This window comes from Rissa tridactyla, chromosome 5, assembly GCF_028500815.1.
Source record: "Rissa tridactyla isolate bRisTri1 chromosome 5, bRisTri1.patW.cur.20221130, whole genome shotgun sequence".
Lineage (NCBI taxonomy): Eukaryota > Metazoa > Chordata > Aves > Charadriiformes > Laridae > Rissa > Rissa tridactyla.
The window spans coordinates 24650341-24665530 of record NC_071470.1 but is presented as its reverse complement, the minus strand read 5'-3'; the positions used below and the strand labels follow the sequence as shown (position 1 = coordinate 24665530).

The window sequence follows — 15190 nt, the reverse complement described above, 5'->3', positions numbered from 1 at the left end:
TTGCAGCTCTGAATCCTGTCAAGTCCTATGTCTTCAATTAAAGCTAGGATATAAAATAAGTAATAAAACAGACACGAATATAAAAACATAAAATATAAAAAGCCTTTAAAAGTTCCACAGAATCAGCAACAGAAAGAAAAAAACCCACCCTGTGCCTATATCTTAAAGGAGCTCTGTCTGAAAGCTCTGCTGCAGCCTGCAGCTGAGTATCTCATCAACATCCTATAGATTGGCTTGAGGAACTCCACTAGTTGAGGTTTCTTGGCTCCTAACAGAAAATGTTGAGCTGTCCTGTAAAGCGCTAGTTAGACCATCACAGTCTCTCGCTTGACAGATTATCACAGCTGGATCTCAATAATTAACTGGAGATGCTACAACCAGCTCTCCCTCAGCAAGATGTACGGGCTAGGGAAGCCAGGAGAAGACTTCCCATTGATTGCAATGAGCTTTCCTGAGCACCGCAGAAGAAAGCCTGAGCTTTCTGTTAATTGTTAATTGTCATGGCTAATGGACATCCGTGTGGGCCAGAGCTTGGTATGTTCATTTACATATGTTTTTATAATTGAAATAAACAAATTCATACCCACAAAGCAAAACTGCCTGGAGTTCCATAGTGATGTCATTGGCGTTATTCTGCCTATAGTTCTATTTGCCCGAATTTCCTTCAGTGAAATAACACATCAGGTGTGTTTCATCCCAGACACAGTCCATCTGGCTGGGATGTGGAGGCAGGGATTCCTCCTTGAAGCAGCTCTGGACAGCAGTAAAGCTCCAGTTTTCAGTACTATGACCTGCTCTCTGGAAGAGCTGCAAGGCAGGCTGCTCACGGGAATGCCCTTCCACCTTTAGAACACCTTATCTGGTGTGCGGATTCAAACCCAAACAGCATGAATCTGTCAATTCCCAGGAAAAGCTACTGTTAGATTTATTATATGGCATGAAAAGCAGTAAAAAGACAGTCTAATATTCTCTCTCAGAGATGTGTGGGCCATGTTGATTAAACCACCCACATGTATCCAAAGCAGAATCTGGCACACGCAGGCCTGTCCTTTTTTTCTCCCTATCTAATGGGTAAGTTTGGGGTTCTATCATTTAGACTGCATATAGAATAAAAATCATAATGTATGATTAATTTCCACTTATTGGAAATTTCTAGTTATTTATACAAATTAAATATTAATTAAAATTAAATGTATTATTTAAAACCTATTACAAAGTTAGTAACAATAATAATAAACTATAATATACTAGTATACTATAAATAATAGTATACTAGTAATATGCTACATCATATTTAAACATTCAGAAAACACCTGTATAATCTACAAACACTGTAGATTTTAAACTCCATGAAATTTGGAAGACAGTGGAAGTACTACCTCCATATTGCTAATAAGGCACAGCTTTTGGAGGAGTAAAATTAGCCGTATACACATTCTTCCCGTGCCCTTACAGTTCTGTTTTTATCTTTAATGATCTACTAAGCACTTCATGGAAATTGGGGAAATCTAAGGTTTCTAACTATTTTGTCTTTTTTCTCAATTTTGTAACAAAACTGCAAAGTGGGATGAGCAACATGGATTCAGCAGCGTGACTGAGTGACTTGAATACTTTCCACATCCAGAACCCAAGGTTTTGGGAGGTTTTTGTTTTGATTCATGATACTTCCATGGTATCTGCAATATCTTATTTATTTTATGTCAAGAATCATAGAATCATAGAATGGTTTGGGTTGGAAGGGACCTTAAAAATCATCTAGTTCCAACCCCCCTGCCCTGGGCAGGGACATCTCCCATTAGACCTGGTTGCTCAAAGTCCCATCCAGCCGGGCCTTGAACACTTCCAGGGATGGGGATAATATTCCCTACCGTTAAAATTATAGCCCAAAATACTAAAGCTTATAAAATTGTAAATGTTAGGTTTCCCTCTCCAGTTCCTTCTATCCTGCATAATATAATTAGCATGTTGGGTTTAACTCTGCCTTTTCTCCAATAAGTATTTTCTAACAACAATTTACCCTGGTGAGGATTTGCCTGTACAATTGTGATTCAGTTGACAGTGTATTTCCATTTCTAGAAAGCCTGTAACTAGCACTTCAATCCTCTGAAACACACTTGAGTCAAGAACAAGTAATAGAAACTTCATGACAATGAGACCTCAGCTTAACTCCCCACACCTTATGACCCTTATTCTCATAGACGCCTAATCTGCAACTCAGTCCTAAATCCATCATCTCTCTGAAGACAGACAATATTTTACTATAATTCATTTTAGTAAAAATTGTCAGAAAACAACTGCGTTGTCAGAAAACAGCTCTATGTGTCTCAGTACAAAGCTAAAGTGCAACAGCATAGTTTTTCAGTAAGGCTCAGCCAGCCTACCTATTACAATAAATTTTCCTCCCAACCCTTTCCTTATTATACTGTCAACACTCTATCAGTCATTAAAGAATTGCTCGGCACAAAATTCTGAGTCTTCAGATCTAGAGTATTTCAGCCTTAGGCTAAGACAGTGTGGAGCACGGAATATGGGAGAGGAAGCAGCAGAGTCCAAAACCCATGTCACAGGATGGCAGCTGGGCATGGAGGGCACCTCTGGGGGTACAACCCCCACTCAGAGCAGAGTCACCTGCAGTGGGTTGCCTAGGTCTGTGTCCAGTCAGGTTTTGAAAAGCTCCAAGGATGGAGCTTTCACAATCCCTCTGGGTAATTTGTGCCAGTGTTTGACCATCCTTCGAGGAAAATGCTTTTTTTTATGGAACTTTAAATGGAATTGTCTGTGTTTCACTTTGTGCCCAGAGCCTGTTGCATTTCACTGGGCAACACTAAGAAGAGTCTGGCTCCGTCTTCTTTACTCTGTCCCCATCACATATTTACACAAATTGATAAGATGCCCCTTCTCCAGGCTGCACAGTCTCAGCGGTCTCAGCCTCTCCTTATACGGTAGATCCTCCAAGCCCTTAGTCATATTCATGGCTCTTCTCTGGACTTGACGCAGTACAACCGTGTCTTTCTTCTAAATGATGAGCCCAAACTGAATATCCTACTCCAAATATGTCTCAGCAGCGCTGAGGGAAGGATCACCTCCCTCAAACTCTTCCTAATGCAGCCCAGGAGACTGTTGGCTCCTTTGCTGCAGTGGCAGATTGCTGGATCACAGTCAACCTGAACTCTCAGCTCCTTTCCTGCAGGTCCCATAACCAGCACCTCAAATTCAACCACAAATAGCAACGCACTGTCCCTGCGCGGTTTTGTATGAGCTTCAAGCTTTAAATTTTCCCTCTGTATCCAGTGACAACATTCTAAGAACTCAGAGAGTCTGCTAACCGATCATAACATGAAAACTCAGAGCCCGTAGAGTTTGTTGCTTAAACAACTGAATTAGGATGCTAGTAGTATAGAGCAGGCCAAATCCTTACTCCACACTGAAAATTCAGACTTTCTCATGGCAGGCACATTTCTGAGGAAGCCTATGGTCTAAGCTGATTTTTTAGGCTAGAGGGAAGAAGGGCTTGAGGGGGTTACCCATATTCTTTTCCACAGACATACCTTAGATGAGGAAGCTCCAGTTTTAACTGTAAAACTTCCACACCTTATAAATCAAAACCATCACTCCCTAGCAAAGATCTATACACGAATATTTTAGCAAAGAGAATATTTATATTTGCATAAAACATCTGCACTCTGAATGCGAATAAAGCCAGAACAAATGGCTTGCCTGGTTGCAGTATACAGCCACTCACACTTCTGTCTGTGCTAATCATTCTGTTTGAAGAAATAGTATTTCAGTTAACTTTGTTCAACAACTGCAAAGAAGAAAGTTTTAAAGGCAAGCCAGAGAGGTTATTCACAGCGGTATGACAAAACACTGTCAAAACATAACAAACCACAACCAAACTCAAGCAGAAAATGACAAAATGTAAGACCGTAAAAATGATGGAAATTGTGCAGGACAGGCATTTCAGATGAACAAATGCAATCTGTACCAGCATAAAGGACCAACACAGCACAGAAAATGATACCCAGAAAAGTCGTCTCAAGAAATAAAGGCAAAAACATAAAATTCAAATGACAGGACACCAAAAGGAATAGACAAAAAACAGGCAAACCATCCAGTTGTATTAAATCAAGCTCACCCCTGACCCCTGACTTCATCTGACCTAACAGAATACTAAACACAGCACGAAACAAAAAATTATGTAAAAGCACAAGCAAAATGACATTAAGATAAAGTGACATTGGCCATACCCTCACATACTGACACAATTCTTTTATGCAGGTACCCAAGCTGGTCTGGGGCAGAACCTAGACAGAGAGCTCAAAATCAAAGCTTAGATGCTGCAGAAAATGGGTGTTTGCCTTTTTGTGGCATGTGCGTTCTGATGGTGGGTTAACTGACCAACATTTCACAGCAAATGACTCAATTAATCTCTCGTTGATCTGAATTCAAACAGTTCCACAAAAACTAAGCACACCAATTACCACCTGCAAAGAATTTGGCAATTATGCTGGGGATCTTCCTCCACCCAGATTATATAAATATTCACGCTATTGTTACGAAAGTGTTTAGGAAGACCTGTTGTGCTATATTTGTTAGCACAAAGTTGTTCTGAAGATAGATGTCTACAAACATAATTCTACCAGTTTCTGATCTCCACTTTCTCCTCTGCACCATGTTGAGATGGGAAGTTGAGACAATAAAAAGAAAAAAAAACCAACCAAACAAAAAAAAAACCCACAAACTTACATGTATTCTAGAAATACTATTAAACATTTACAGTCTATATGAGGGAAGAATAAACAACTGACAAAGCACTGATCTGAATAATGCATAGGTCCCTTTCACCCTTAGAAACATCGAAAGAGAAGCTGTGAGTGACTGAGACAGAGTACCATGTGTACTGGATAGCTTTTTTACTTCTTAAGCTCCTGATGTACATCCGGGCAAAATCAGCAGCAACATACACCTTTCATTAGCTGCAACTCTGATAAATCCTATTTTTGGTTTCAGCCCAGTTTGTATCTGCCAGAACAGCGCCTCACACAGGGCTCAGCTCAGGCAGAACTTATCTTCCTTGGGTGCTCTCTGCAGCTCTCCACAAACTCTCTTCTGTTGAGAGAAAGCTACTAACAGTACTTACAGCAGCTAGTTTAAGTTAGTTAAAGCTACACCTTCGCTGTGGTAAGTACAGTGTAAACATAGCCATGAATGTGTCTATAAAACATATTGTAGGCAGACACCAACTTGCTCTGCTAACACTCCAAGTAACCCAAAAGCTACATGTTTGCATAGCATGGCGTCACATCTGAGCAAGTAAACCCTGTGAAGAGGCAGGGTATATTTGCTTGGGCTCCGAGCCAGATGAAAATGACCACACAACATCTGGTCAGCTCACCATGTGGTCAGAACAGGCTCATATAGGCATAGCTGACCTTCTCAACACCGGAAGACTTCTTTTCATGGCAAGACTAAAGCCCATGTGTAGGCGATGTGAAGGAGAAAGATAGTGCCTTCCCTGAACACAGGACTTCGTGCTCAAGCGCTGTCAGTCAAGCATCACAGCAGAGTCCACATTCAGGTGAAAAATATCAGAGGTGAAGTGTGTTGATACGTGCATCAAAGGGGACATAACATAGTGGGGAGTGTGTCTGGAGAACTGGTGGGAGGTGAGGGGTTACGGTGATATGATAAAAGATACACACAGCATTCTCAAAATCCTCAAACTGCATTGAGCACATGTGGATTGATAACCAGCACGATTTTTCTGGTAATTTTATGCTGAAGACGTATGAACAATATCTCACCAGTGGATAATATCAGTTGTCGGTTATATACATGTTTTATAACAACCAGAACACTCTTTTTCAAAAAGCCGTTGGTGGTTGGCTTTGATTTCTTTTTTTCTGCAGCAAAGCTTGGTTTCCCACTCTCTTTCTCTTTCAAGCTCATGGAAGCTAACTGCAGAGAAAGTAAAAAGGCATTCAACACACTAGACAAAATAATTAGGAAAATATTCTACCATTTTAAAACATTTTGTTGGTTTTAAAAGTGCAGCTTGTTTATTACCCCTAAAATGGAGGCAAGTGCCCTGTGTTCAGCTATACAAATCAGATGTCTGACAAAATAACATCAAATAATAAAAAGCCACTTTCAGAAAAGGGCAAGCGATGTAACAGGCTTATAAGCTTCAGTCAGAACACACGTTATATGTAGCTTTTAATAAAATTTTATGCAGCAAGTAACGCAGAATGCTCTTACCTCGAAAAAGTTAACATCAGTAGTAAATGCTGTAACAAATCTGTGCTGAAGTTGAAATAGCCCCTTGCTATGTTTTCTGTCCTTTAAGGTGTATGATACATTTTTTCCACATTTCACAGAGAGTCATTATATCATCTTCTTGATACATTTTTGCTACAATGACTCACTGTGATTTCTGGAACCACTACAGGTAAGATGCAATTCCCGTGACAATGCTGAACTGCCACTGCCAGGACAACTTCAGGGACGCCCTGAACATAAAACATAACAACCACCACACAGGATCAACCCAAATGCCCACCCAGACCAACAGCTGTGCTTGACAACAGCCAACCCAGAAACCTAAAAAAAAAAAAAAAAAAAAGGTAAAAAAAAGAAAGACAAGTGTGACGTGATCCTTGCCCTGGTCCATCATACCTGCTTCCAAACACGAACAAGTGGAAAGCTACAAAGGTGATGGTTGCATTCAATTACACATGGAAGTCATGGCTACTAACAGCTATTAACATCCAAGTAAAATGAGATTGCAGGGAACTCCATGCTCCAAGTATCAACCTCAAAATTCTTAATTTAATTACAGAAAAATATATACAAACTTTATGGTCCCAGACTGGATACAGAAAAAAAATTTTCTCCTGGAACATATTTTCTTACAAAACTGAAGAAATTCAAGGTGGGAAGTTCTCTAAAGGTTTAGGAATAACATTTTTCTTTCAGCAGTGTTGATAGGGTTACTCTGCAATGCTGCCAATAAGGGTCTCTGTTGACGTCAGGAAGAATGATCCAGATCAATAATTCAGTGTTATGGTATCTTACCATGCATATGACTATCTAATTCAAAATACTTCTTTGACAAATTAAAGATATTTTTCAAAATCTACCAAATTTGAAAAACGTACAGAAATCACCTAATGTGGGAAAACCAATTCAATTTGGTATCTTTCACATTTGTTATCATCAAACAGGACTCTGAATGAAAAAAAACGATACTCCACCTAGCAACACAACCATGCAAATATGGAGCTGTATACATACACATTTGAAATATCCCCATGGATTTCAAATAATTTGTACATATTTCACAACCGAGAATATTTTTTTCAACAGCAGCATTGCAAACTCAAGTCGGGAAACAAAATTTGTTTGGAAACAAATTTTTGTGCCAATTACTGCAGTGAATAGTTAGCTGACTTATTTGTTTACAAAGCGTAACACAATATAAAAATAAGCTTGGTAGGAACCAATTTGTGCTTTTGTTATATGACAACTAAAAAAAGGTCCTGGAATAAAATGCATAAAATGTCAGACCAAAATCGTTATGTTGTGGGCATCCATTACACAGAAGTGTAACAGAAAGCAACACTCCTACAAAGTTATTTTTTTCACCATAACCATAGAAAAATATCTCTGCCTAAAGCCAGTCTTCCTTCACTACAGTCATACATGAATATTTTCGAATTATTTTTCCCCCTGTTAATCCTGATCGTACTTCAGACGTTATTCAAGGACAAATCCTGGTCCTTCATTGATCTCTACTTAAACAGAAGGAATATTGCTTGCATAATGATAAGAAGAATCGAAAAAAATTATCTTCATTTTTGTGAAGTTAGTCACCTAAGAGGTAAGGGCAGAGGAGGAGTGCTGTACCCTGATGCAGGACAGGTAGCTGCACTCTTTCTCTTCCCTATGTGTCTGGATCATGTCAATAAAGCACCCCATGTGCAACTTGAAAACCTCGGAAAACACAGGCTTTGCTCTGCAACTACTCGCTAATACAAACTGAATTCTGTATATAATTTTTTCAGCAAAGTTGTGGATTAATTCAAAACTAAAATGTCATTTTGCTACAAAAAAAAAAAAAATAAAAGGAGGAAAAATCACCCACAGTGAGGCATAAGAAAAGCAATTTAGACAAGTAAGAGCTGTTCCCAGACCTCTGCACAAACCTTGGACTGAACATGACATTTAAAAATTTTTGGATCAGCACTCTTGTATTTTATACAGTGCTTTATCCGCATCTCTCCTATCCTCCTGTTCCTAGAATCAGCACAGCTAGAAATATAAATTAAAAGGTTATTCTTGCATACCTTACATCTGGTTAGAGTTAGGAAGTGCTAAAAATCATATGAGGGAGTTTATTCTCGAAGGCTTTTGAGCCTGAAATTCTTGTTGTTTCCTACCTTTGCAAGAACCTCAGAGGCAAGTGGCTCTTCAAAAGGGATGGCTATTTTGCTTGCCATTGGAAAAGAGTGAAATAACTTTGATGGTCTGAGATATGGCTTAGAACTCATAAATAACTCATTAAATATTTGAATATATGCAAGTTAACATAGAAGAAAACTCACAGCAACCAATGTGATGCTAAAGGCTCTTCTCCCCTGGGCTTCATAGTCAGTAAGTGCCCACACTGACTGCACATTATAACAAAGTGCATGTCACATAACTGCAGAAACGATTCATGGGGTGAGTCTCACCTGTTCATGCGGATGAAATTTGTATCAGTATATAGGGATCTATACTTCTGAAACAAGAAAATATTGATCCTCTCTTACAGTATGTTCTTTGTGTCTACATAATGAGCCCACTCCAGGAGCAATAAACATGTAGCAAAGTGATTCTGGATTTCTTCAGGCTAGTCCTCTCTGCCTACACACTCACGCAATATTCTACTGGTGTGGAACAGAAGCTTCTAACCATATGCACATTGTGCCGGCAAAGCAGCATGGGTTTGATTTCCCAGAGCTATTCCCATGAGGTGGTGTGCAGCATAGTCACAAGCAGTGGCTCTGAGTGACATTTCTCACCTTTTATCTCTCCTAAAAATCCGCCACTTCCGTGGCAGATTGCAGGCTACACCCCCAAAAGAGGCAACTTCACAGGAAGCCTTTGCTCTGCGTGGGGATGCAGTGTAGGGGAGCTGAACTTTTGCTCCTCCTCTGTTATTTCCACCTGCTTTTTTCCCACGAGCTTCATCACTTGTAAGTCATCCCATTCACATTTTACTCTACCATGCCGAAAGCCGTCTGCTCCGTTTGATGTCCTTCAAAGGGGTACTTGTGTGGAAGTCACTCACAAGAAGATCACCCAAAGACTTTCCATTGAAGAATTTCTGTTTGCCACTTGTTTGTTAAGTTATCAGTGCTCCCTATGTTCTGAGTAGTGATAAATGCACCCGTAACTGCAGAATCTCAAGAAAGATGATGGGAATGGGTGAATTTTAGAACACAGGTTTTCATGCAACTGTGAGAAGATTTAAGAGCAAATGGTAGTACTAACAAAACAACATTTTTGTTTACTGCAGCAGAGCTACAAGTTACACTTGAGGAATGACATTCTTAACAGTGTCAAGAAAAAGTGGTGTTTACTTTATAAGGAGTAAATTTTAACCCAAATGAGATCAGAAACCAAGAAAATTTTTTACATTTTTTCAGAGAAACTTCTATGTTTACACTCCAGTGCTAAAAAAAAAAAAAAAAAAAAAAAAAAAAAGACGATATCTATGTCCTGAGTGTCTTGTCTTCCCAGTGATTCCAGAAATTAAGATTATTTTGGTATATTCTATAGTGATATATTTGAAATACAAAACCTTTACATAACTAGACAACTGATGTGGAATAATCAACTCCTTCCCATACACCATCCTCACTATACTGACTGCGATACCTTGGGTTGACCTATCTTAGGCAAATGTAGCAGTGCTCCCTGCCAAGTTTGCAAACTAGTCCCAAGAGGGTGACTGCCAATGGATGTATCTTAATGGGCACAGTGAGATGACAATTAGGGGGGATTCTTCCAACTACCTATCCACCTACGAATCATTCTCCTAGATTTACCAGGAATTGCTACATTGTTTTTATTAAGTGTGATACTAAGCAGAAGTCTTGCTGAAACATCGAATAAAAACTGTACTGCCGGCAACATCAGATATGTTGAAGGAAAGAGTCATCAGCCACTTGCGTATCTGCTAACCACAAGAATACACTGCTGCAAGATGGATGATCCATATAAGTGATACCACATTGGTGTCACTGTAATGGAAAATCATACAGTTTTTCTTTTTGTCTTTTTCACTACTTTTTCTGACTGTAGTAATATGATTTGAAACGTAATGGCCTAGAAAATATATAAACTGATGCCAGTGTGTCTGCTACAGAGCAGAAGGATCCCAGTGGGCTCCCTTTATAAGATTATTCCAGAATGGGTCAACTGTTGCAATATTCAGCAACCTAAATATCATCAATGGAGTTATTCCCTACTGTGTCCTTTCCTATCTAACACCTTTTTGAGCAAAAACTTGGATATTTCCTCCAAGACATATTTTTGAGTATCCCACTGATCTTGCTTGTTCTTGGAAAACACCCTGGCGTTCTGCAGAAATTAATCTCATGTTGCAGCATTGCTGTTTTCCACGGGATGACAGTCCATGCTACAAACTGGTGGGTTCATCTGGTTCACTCTACACCACAGTTCTACTTCCTGACTCCTCAACGTGGTTACAAGAGACATTTACTTCATGCATGATATTGCTGGTAAAGTTAAGATCCTCGTTACCTGAAAAAGTTTAGAAATGTAGGCTCACTTTAAGAGCAAATCTCTATATGATCTGGCACAAAGTTACTGTCATGAAAGACATTGACAGCAAGGTATGATTCCCTTTCAGAGTTGCAAAATATATTTTGAAAATAGGAAACAGACCATTGTGTTTATTTACTTATGCTTTTGAAGTGTGCAATACAGAACCCCCCTTCAGCATCACTGGGGAGAGTCAAGAGCAGTCTTTGCTGAGATACAGAAGCAGACAAACTTTCCTGTAACTCCTTACAATTTAGGCTGACTACATGCAATACCATTTGTCGCTGCAATGCACTGTCAATTAACATATGCAAATTATGAATTAAAATATGCAAACCATATGTAAATCACACTTATTTTTAAAAGGCTTGCCTAAAGAGGGGGATGTAGCTGTCACTTTTAACAATAGCAAACACCTAATAGCAAACGCCTACATGTAAAATTGCTAAAAAGACACAGTAGTTGGTGCAGTGTCTGAACCCGCATCCTCTTTTCAAGACACAAAATAAGTTTTCATGGGGTTTTTTTTTTGGCATTTTTTCATGGTGTATTTCATATGTATACCTACTAGTGAATGCTTTAAAACAGGATAGCTGGAAATATTGCAACAGATAAGTTTGCAGAGAACAACCTTTCCCCCTGAATACATAAGGAAGCATATAATGCTCTGTGAGAGAGATGGTAAGTACTAAAAAACCCTTGTTCCATGAATAAAAAGGAAAGACTTGGCATTATTATGTCACTGCTTTTCTGTGAGAAGCTGAGCCCTGAAACGGAATCACAAACTCATGGTGAGGCCCAAAGCCTTCCTTAATTTATCATCATTTTCCCTTGAAAATCTCGAGAGCATATTTCAAAGCCTCTCCCATGTCTTCTATAATGTCCTATGGTGCACGGTAAACTGGGGGCAATTTTTTCTTCAAGAAGCAATTAATTATTTTCACTCATATAGATAGGTACTGAAAATGTGGAGGATTGAAACAGAAAGCTTACTGCAAATATTTTCACCGAAAATACTGCTCTTACAGCCTAGTTCCTAATCTGCACACAGTTTGATAGAAGTGTAACTGTAGGACAGTAAATATTACTGAAATATTTATAGCAGCAACATTTCAAGAGTGGTCACACTAGTAGTGGGTAAACAGGTATTATTCAGGTAAAGCTTATCCCTCTTTGCATACAGGCCCAAAGCATGTCGTTATAAATGTATCACCATGAAAGAGGTTAAGGACGACTTCTTCATGTGAGCAAAGGCCCGTGCTCACAGGCAGAGCCACGCGGTAGGCAGAGCGGGAGCAATGCAAGACATGACCAGCTGTAGCTGCTTGCCGTCATCCTGCTGGGAGTCACAAGCCCACGGAAAGACACCACGACAGCCCTCATGAAGACTCCAACTCCAAACGAGGGCTTGGTGGTGGCTGAAGCTGACTTGGGAAGGCAGCATGTGACAAAAGCCCCCTCTGAGGTCAGTCACCTCCAGAGGAAGGGCAGTAGCAAAGAGCATGGATGGTCACTTTTACAATAACTACAGCTGTTTCCACATGTGACTGTGCTCTACCAGTGTGGTCTGCAACCATTATTTAATTGTAATTTCAGCTAACAATTTTGCAGTAATTGATGGTGGAATAAGAAATTCAACAACTGCCTATACGGCTGAACAAATTATATTCTGCTTATAATACTTTCTTAACTCAGCCACCCACTATGGCTGAAATATTTGATTGCTAAATTGATTTTTCATTAATTTAATCTTCAAGGATGATTATTATTCTGAAGCTGGACCACACACAATAAAAATAGGCATTTTATTAGTCATATAGTCATAGGGCACATAGGGAAAAAGACATGTGCCCTGGCTGATGTATAATTTGTTGTTCCAATGCCAACTTGCAGAACACCATTACTTCATCACAGTTGGTCCGATAGAAGCGAAAAGAAATTTGGGTCCCATTAGTCCTTTTAAAAAATCTTGACCTTGAAAATATGAAGCTACTTGGAAGACATTATTAAATAACTGTAATAATAAAAAATAATCCCAGTACCGAAATTTTAAATTAAGAAAAGCTCTTTCTCATTTCAGGATACATTTGTTATCAGGAAGACCGTGTGTCCTGAAAGTGCTCTGTGATAGCTTCACAGTAAATAAATGCTTTTAAAACCATGCAATGTGATTACCATAAAATACATCCTTGCAAAAACCACAATCAATTAGCAAAAGGTCTTTAATACCAGACACTTTACAAATACATGTCACTGAAACTACTCTCACAAATAAATGTTTGCAGGAGAGCAAGAGGGAGACCTTAATGCTTTTTCAGTGAAAACTTGCTAGGAAGCAACTACACCTACTCCACTGAATAAGAGACGTGGTCAGCAACATAAATTAGTGGTCGGTGCACGCCATCTCAAAACTCCTGCTTGGTAATGTTTTCAAACTACCTCTTTTTTCTGGCAGTCGCCATCTTGCATGTCTTAACTATCCCAGCCAAAGCAAAGCAGCAGAATACTGCTGACCTCCTCAAGGTCTGGAGAGGCCAATTTTATTTCTAAGGTTAATGTTTTCCCTTTTGGTGAGATTTTCCTTTCATTTCTGAGAGTAATCCAGGCCCAAAAGACTTCAACATGATGCCCATCAACTAATGAATTAATCAGCTACACCGAAAATGCCTAAAGCCCTGGACTGACCTGAAACTAGTAATGTCTCAACCAGCTTAGACCCACCAGGGACCTGTCTTTAATGCTAGATTTTTAAAAAAGGAAATGGAGAAGAAATGGAGAAAAACTACCTTCTGTGTCTTTTTCTCACCATAATATGGGTACATAGGAATCATAACAGCTTGTGTGATGAAGGTGTGAAGAAAGGAAGTGTAGTAATACAAAAGACATAGATGGTTCTTGACATATGTCCTTTTTGCTGCTTAGCAACCTGTCAGTGTACTGCATTCTTTTTTCATTTCAACTTTCTGCAAAAAGGGTGTTTATACTGGAAGAATTGGTTTTTTGCAGAACCCTTTGCAAAACCTTCTGCAATGTCTGTAATGGTAAAGCACTGGATACTTTGCGCTGAAGAGAGCCCAAAGGGTTCTGTAATTGTAATACTAAAATATTTTTCAAGCCAGACAAGTTTTCTCCAGTACTGTGAGCCAGGCAAGACGCTCCCCCATAAGAATTTTTTTCTACTTTCTTTTAATAACTCTTGTAATTTAAAGTGCTCTATTAAGACATACCACCACCATCACCACCACCACTGTAGGGAGTAACATGAAGAGCCACTTCACAGTTGAAATTAGATAACCTGGACTTCTTTTGTTCACCAGAGCCCATTATAAATATATTTAATAGGAAAACTTTCTGTAGAGTTAATTGCTACTGACAGGCACCCAAAGATCAACATTTTTAGTTGCCCAGAACCTTCACTTTTCTTATCCTGCTAGAAATTATGTGCATTTGAATTTATACTGGTGGAATTCACATCACAAGGATCGTAACCTCCAAGAAGTTCCTTTTATATTCTGAGCCAAATTCAACCTCTTACTTCAGTAAAACTTACTACCATACTGTTCCAGTGAATTAGCTGTGGAAGTGAACATACAAAGGAGAGAGCAGACACTATAGTTTTAATATTTTTTAAGGTTTGCGCTCATGTCAGCAAAGACGACCTGAGTTTTACTGTATTAAAAGTGTTCTATGTCCTCTTAGCAGCCCAGCGGGTTTTTTTACACCCATTTTGTGTCTCCTTTGCCAGAATTATGTAATGTAACCTTAACATTAATGAGAATAATTCCATAATTTTTTTAGAATAGAATCCAGTTTTTGCACAATCTATAGTACGTCTAATAAATCTTCTGAGTCTGAGTACTTTTGAGCCATGCTTTAGGTATGAATCAGTCTACCTCTCAAGGACGGGTTGAATCTTGCTGTTCAATATCAATTTGAGGATAAACAAGCTAGCATGGTCTAAGCAAGCTGTGCCACATGAGATGCACACATAGGTGGTTAACAGCAATGAATAACATAAGACCTCATAAATCTGTGGATTCAGTCCCCTACTGACTCAGCAAACCGCGTCATACAATCTTTTCCATGAGTTTACTGAGCTGTGTCTTAAAACTGGTCCATTTCCTCCTCCACTGCTACTACTGATTCAGACCCCATTGATCTGACAATTAGAAATATTCTAATTTCCAGCCCATATTCACTCATATCCATTTGTTTTAGTGTCAAGTGCCTCTTTTCTCCTACACTGCTGTTTCCCCCCGTGAAGAGCATGTGGACAGCAATTTAGTCTCCTCTCAACCTTGTATTTTGTTTGCCACAACCTTTTACTTTGTTTGCAAAACATAAGTTTCTGTATCATTCT

General features: G+C 39.1%; 1 protein-coding gene across 14 annotated transcripts in view; it reads right to left on the bottom strand.

The window, feature by feature from the left end:
- Positions 1 to 15190, bottom strand: part of LDB2 (LIM domain binding 2) — a 220902-nt gene that overhangs the window by 61617 nt on the left and 144095 nt on the right. Inside the window, exon 1 of one of the 14 annotated variants that reach the window (XM_054204267.1) lies at positions 5805 to 6537. The exons of the other annotated variants lie outside the window; for them this stretch is intronic. Coding sequence (XP_054060242.1) covers positions 5805 to 5949 — 145 coding nt within the window. The 5' untranslated portion in view covers positions 5950 to 6537. Of the gene's footprint in view, positions 1 to 5804; positions 6538 to 15190 lie in introns of those variants that run through there. 14 annotated transcript variants of the gene reach the window in all.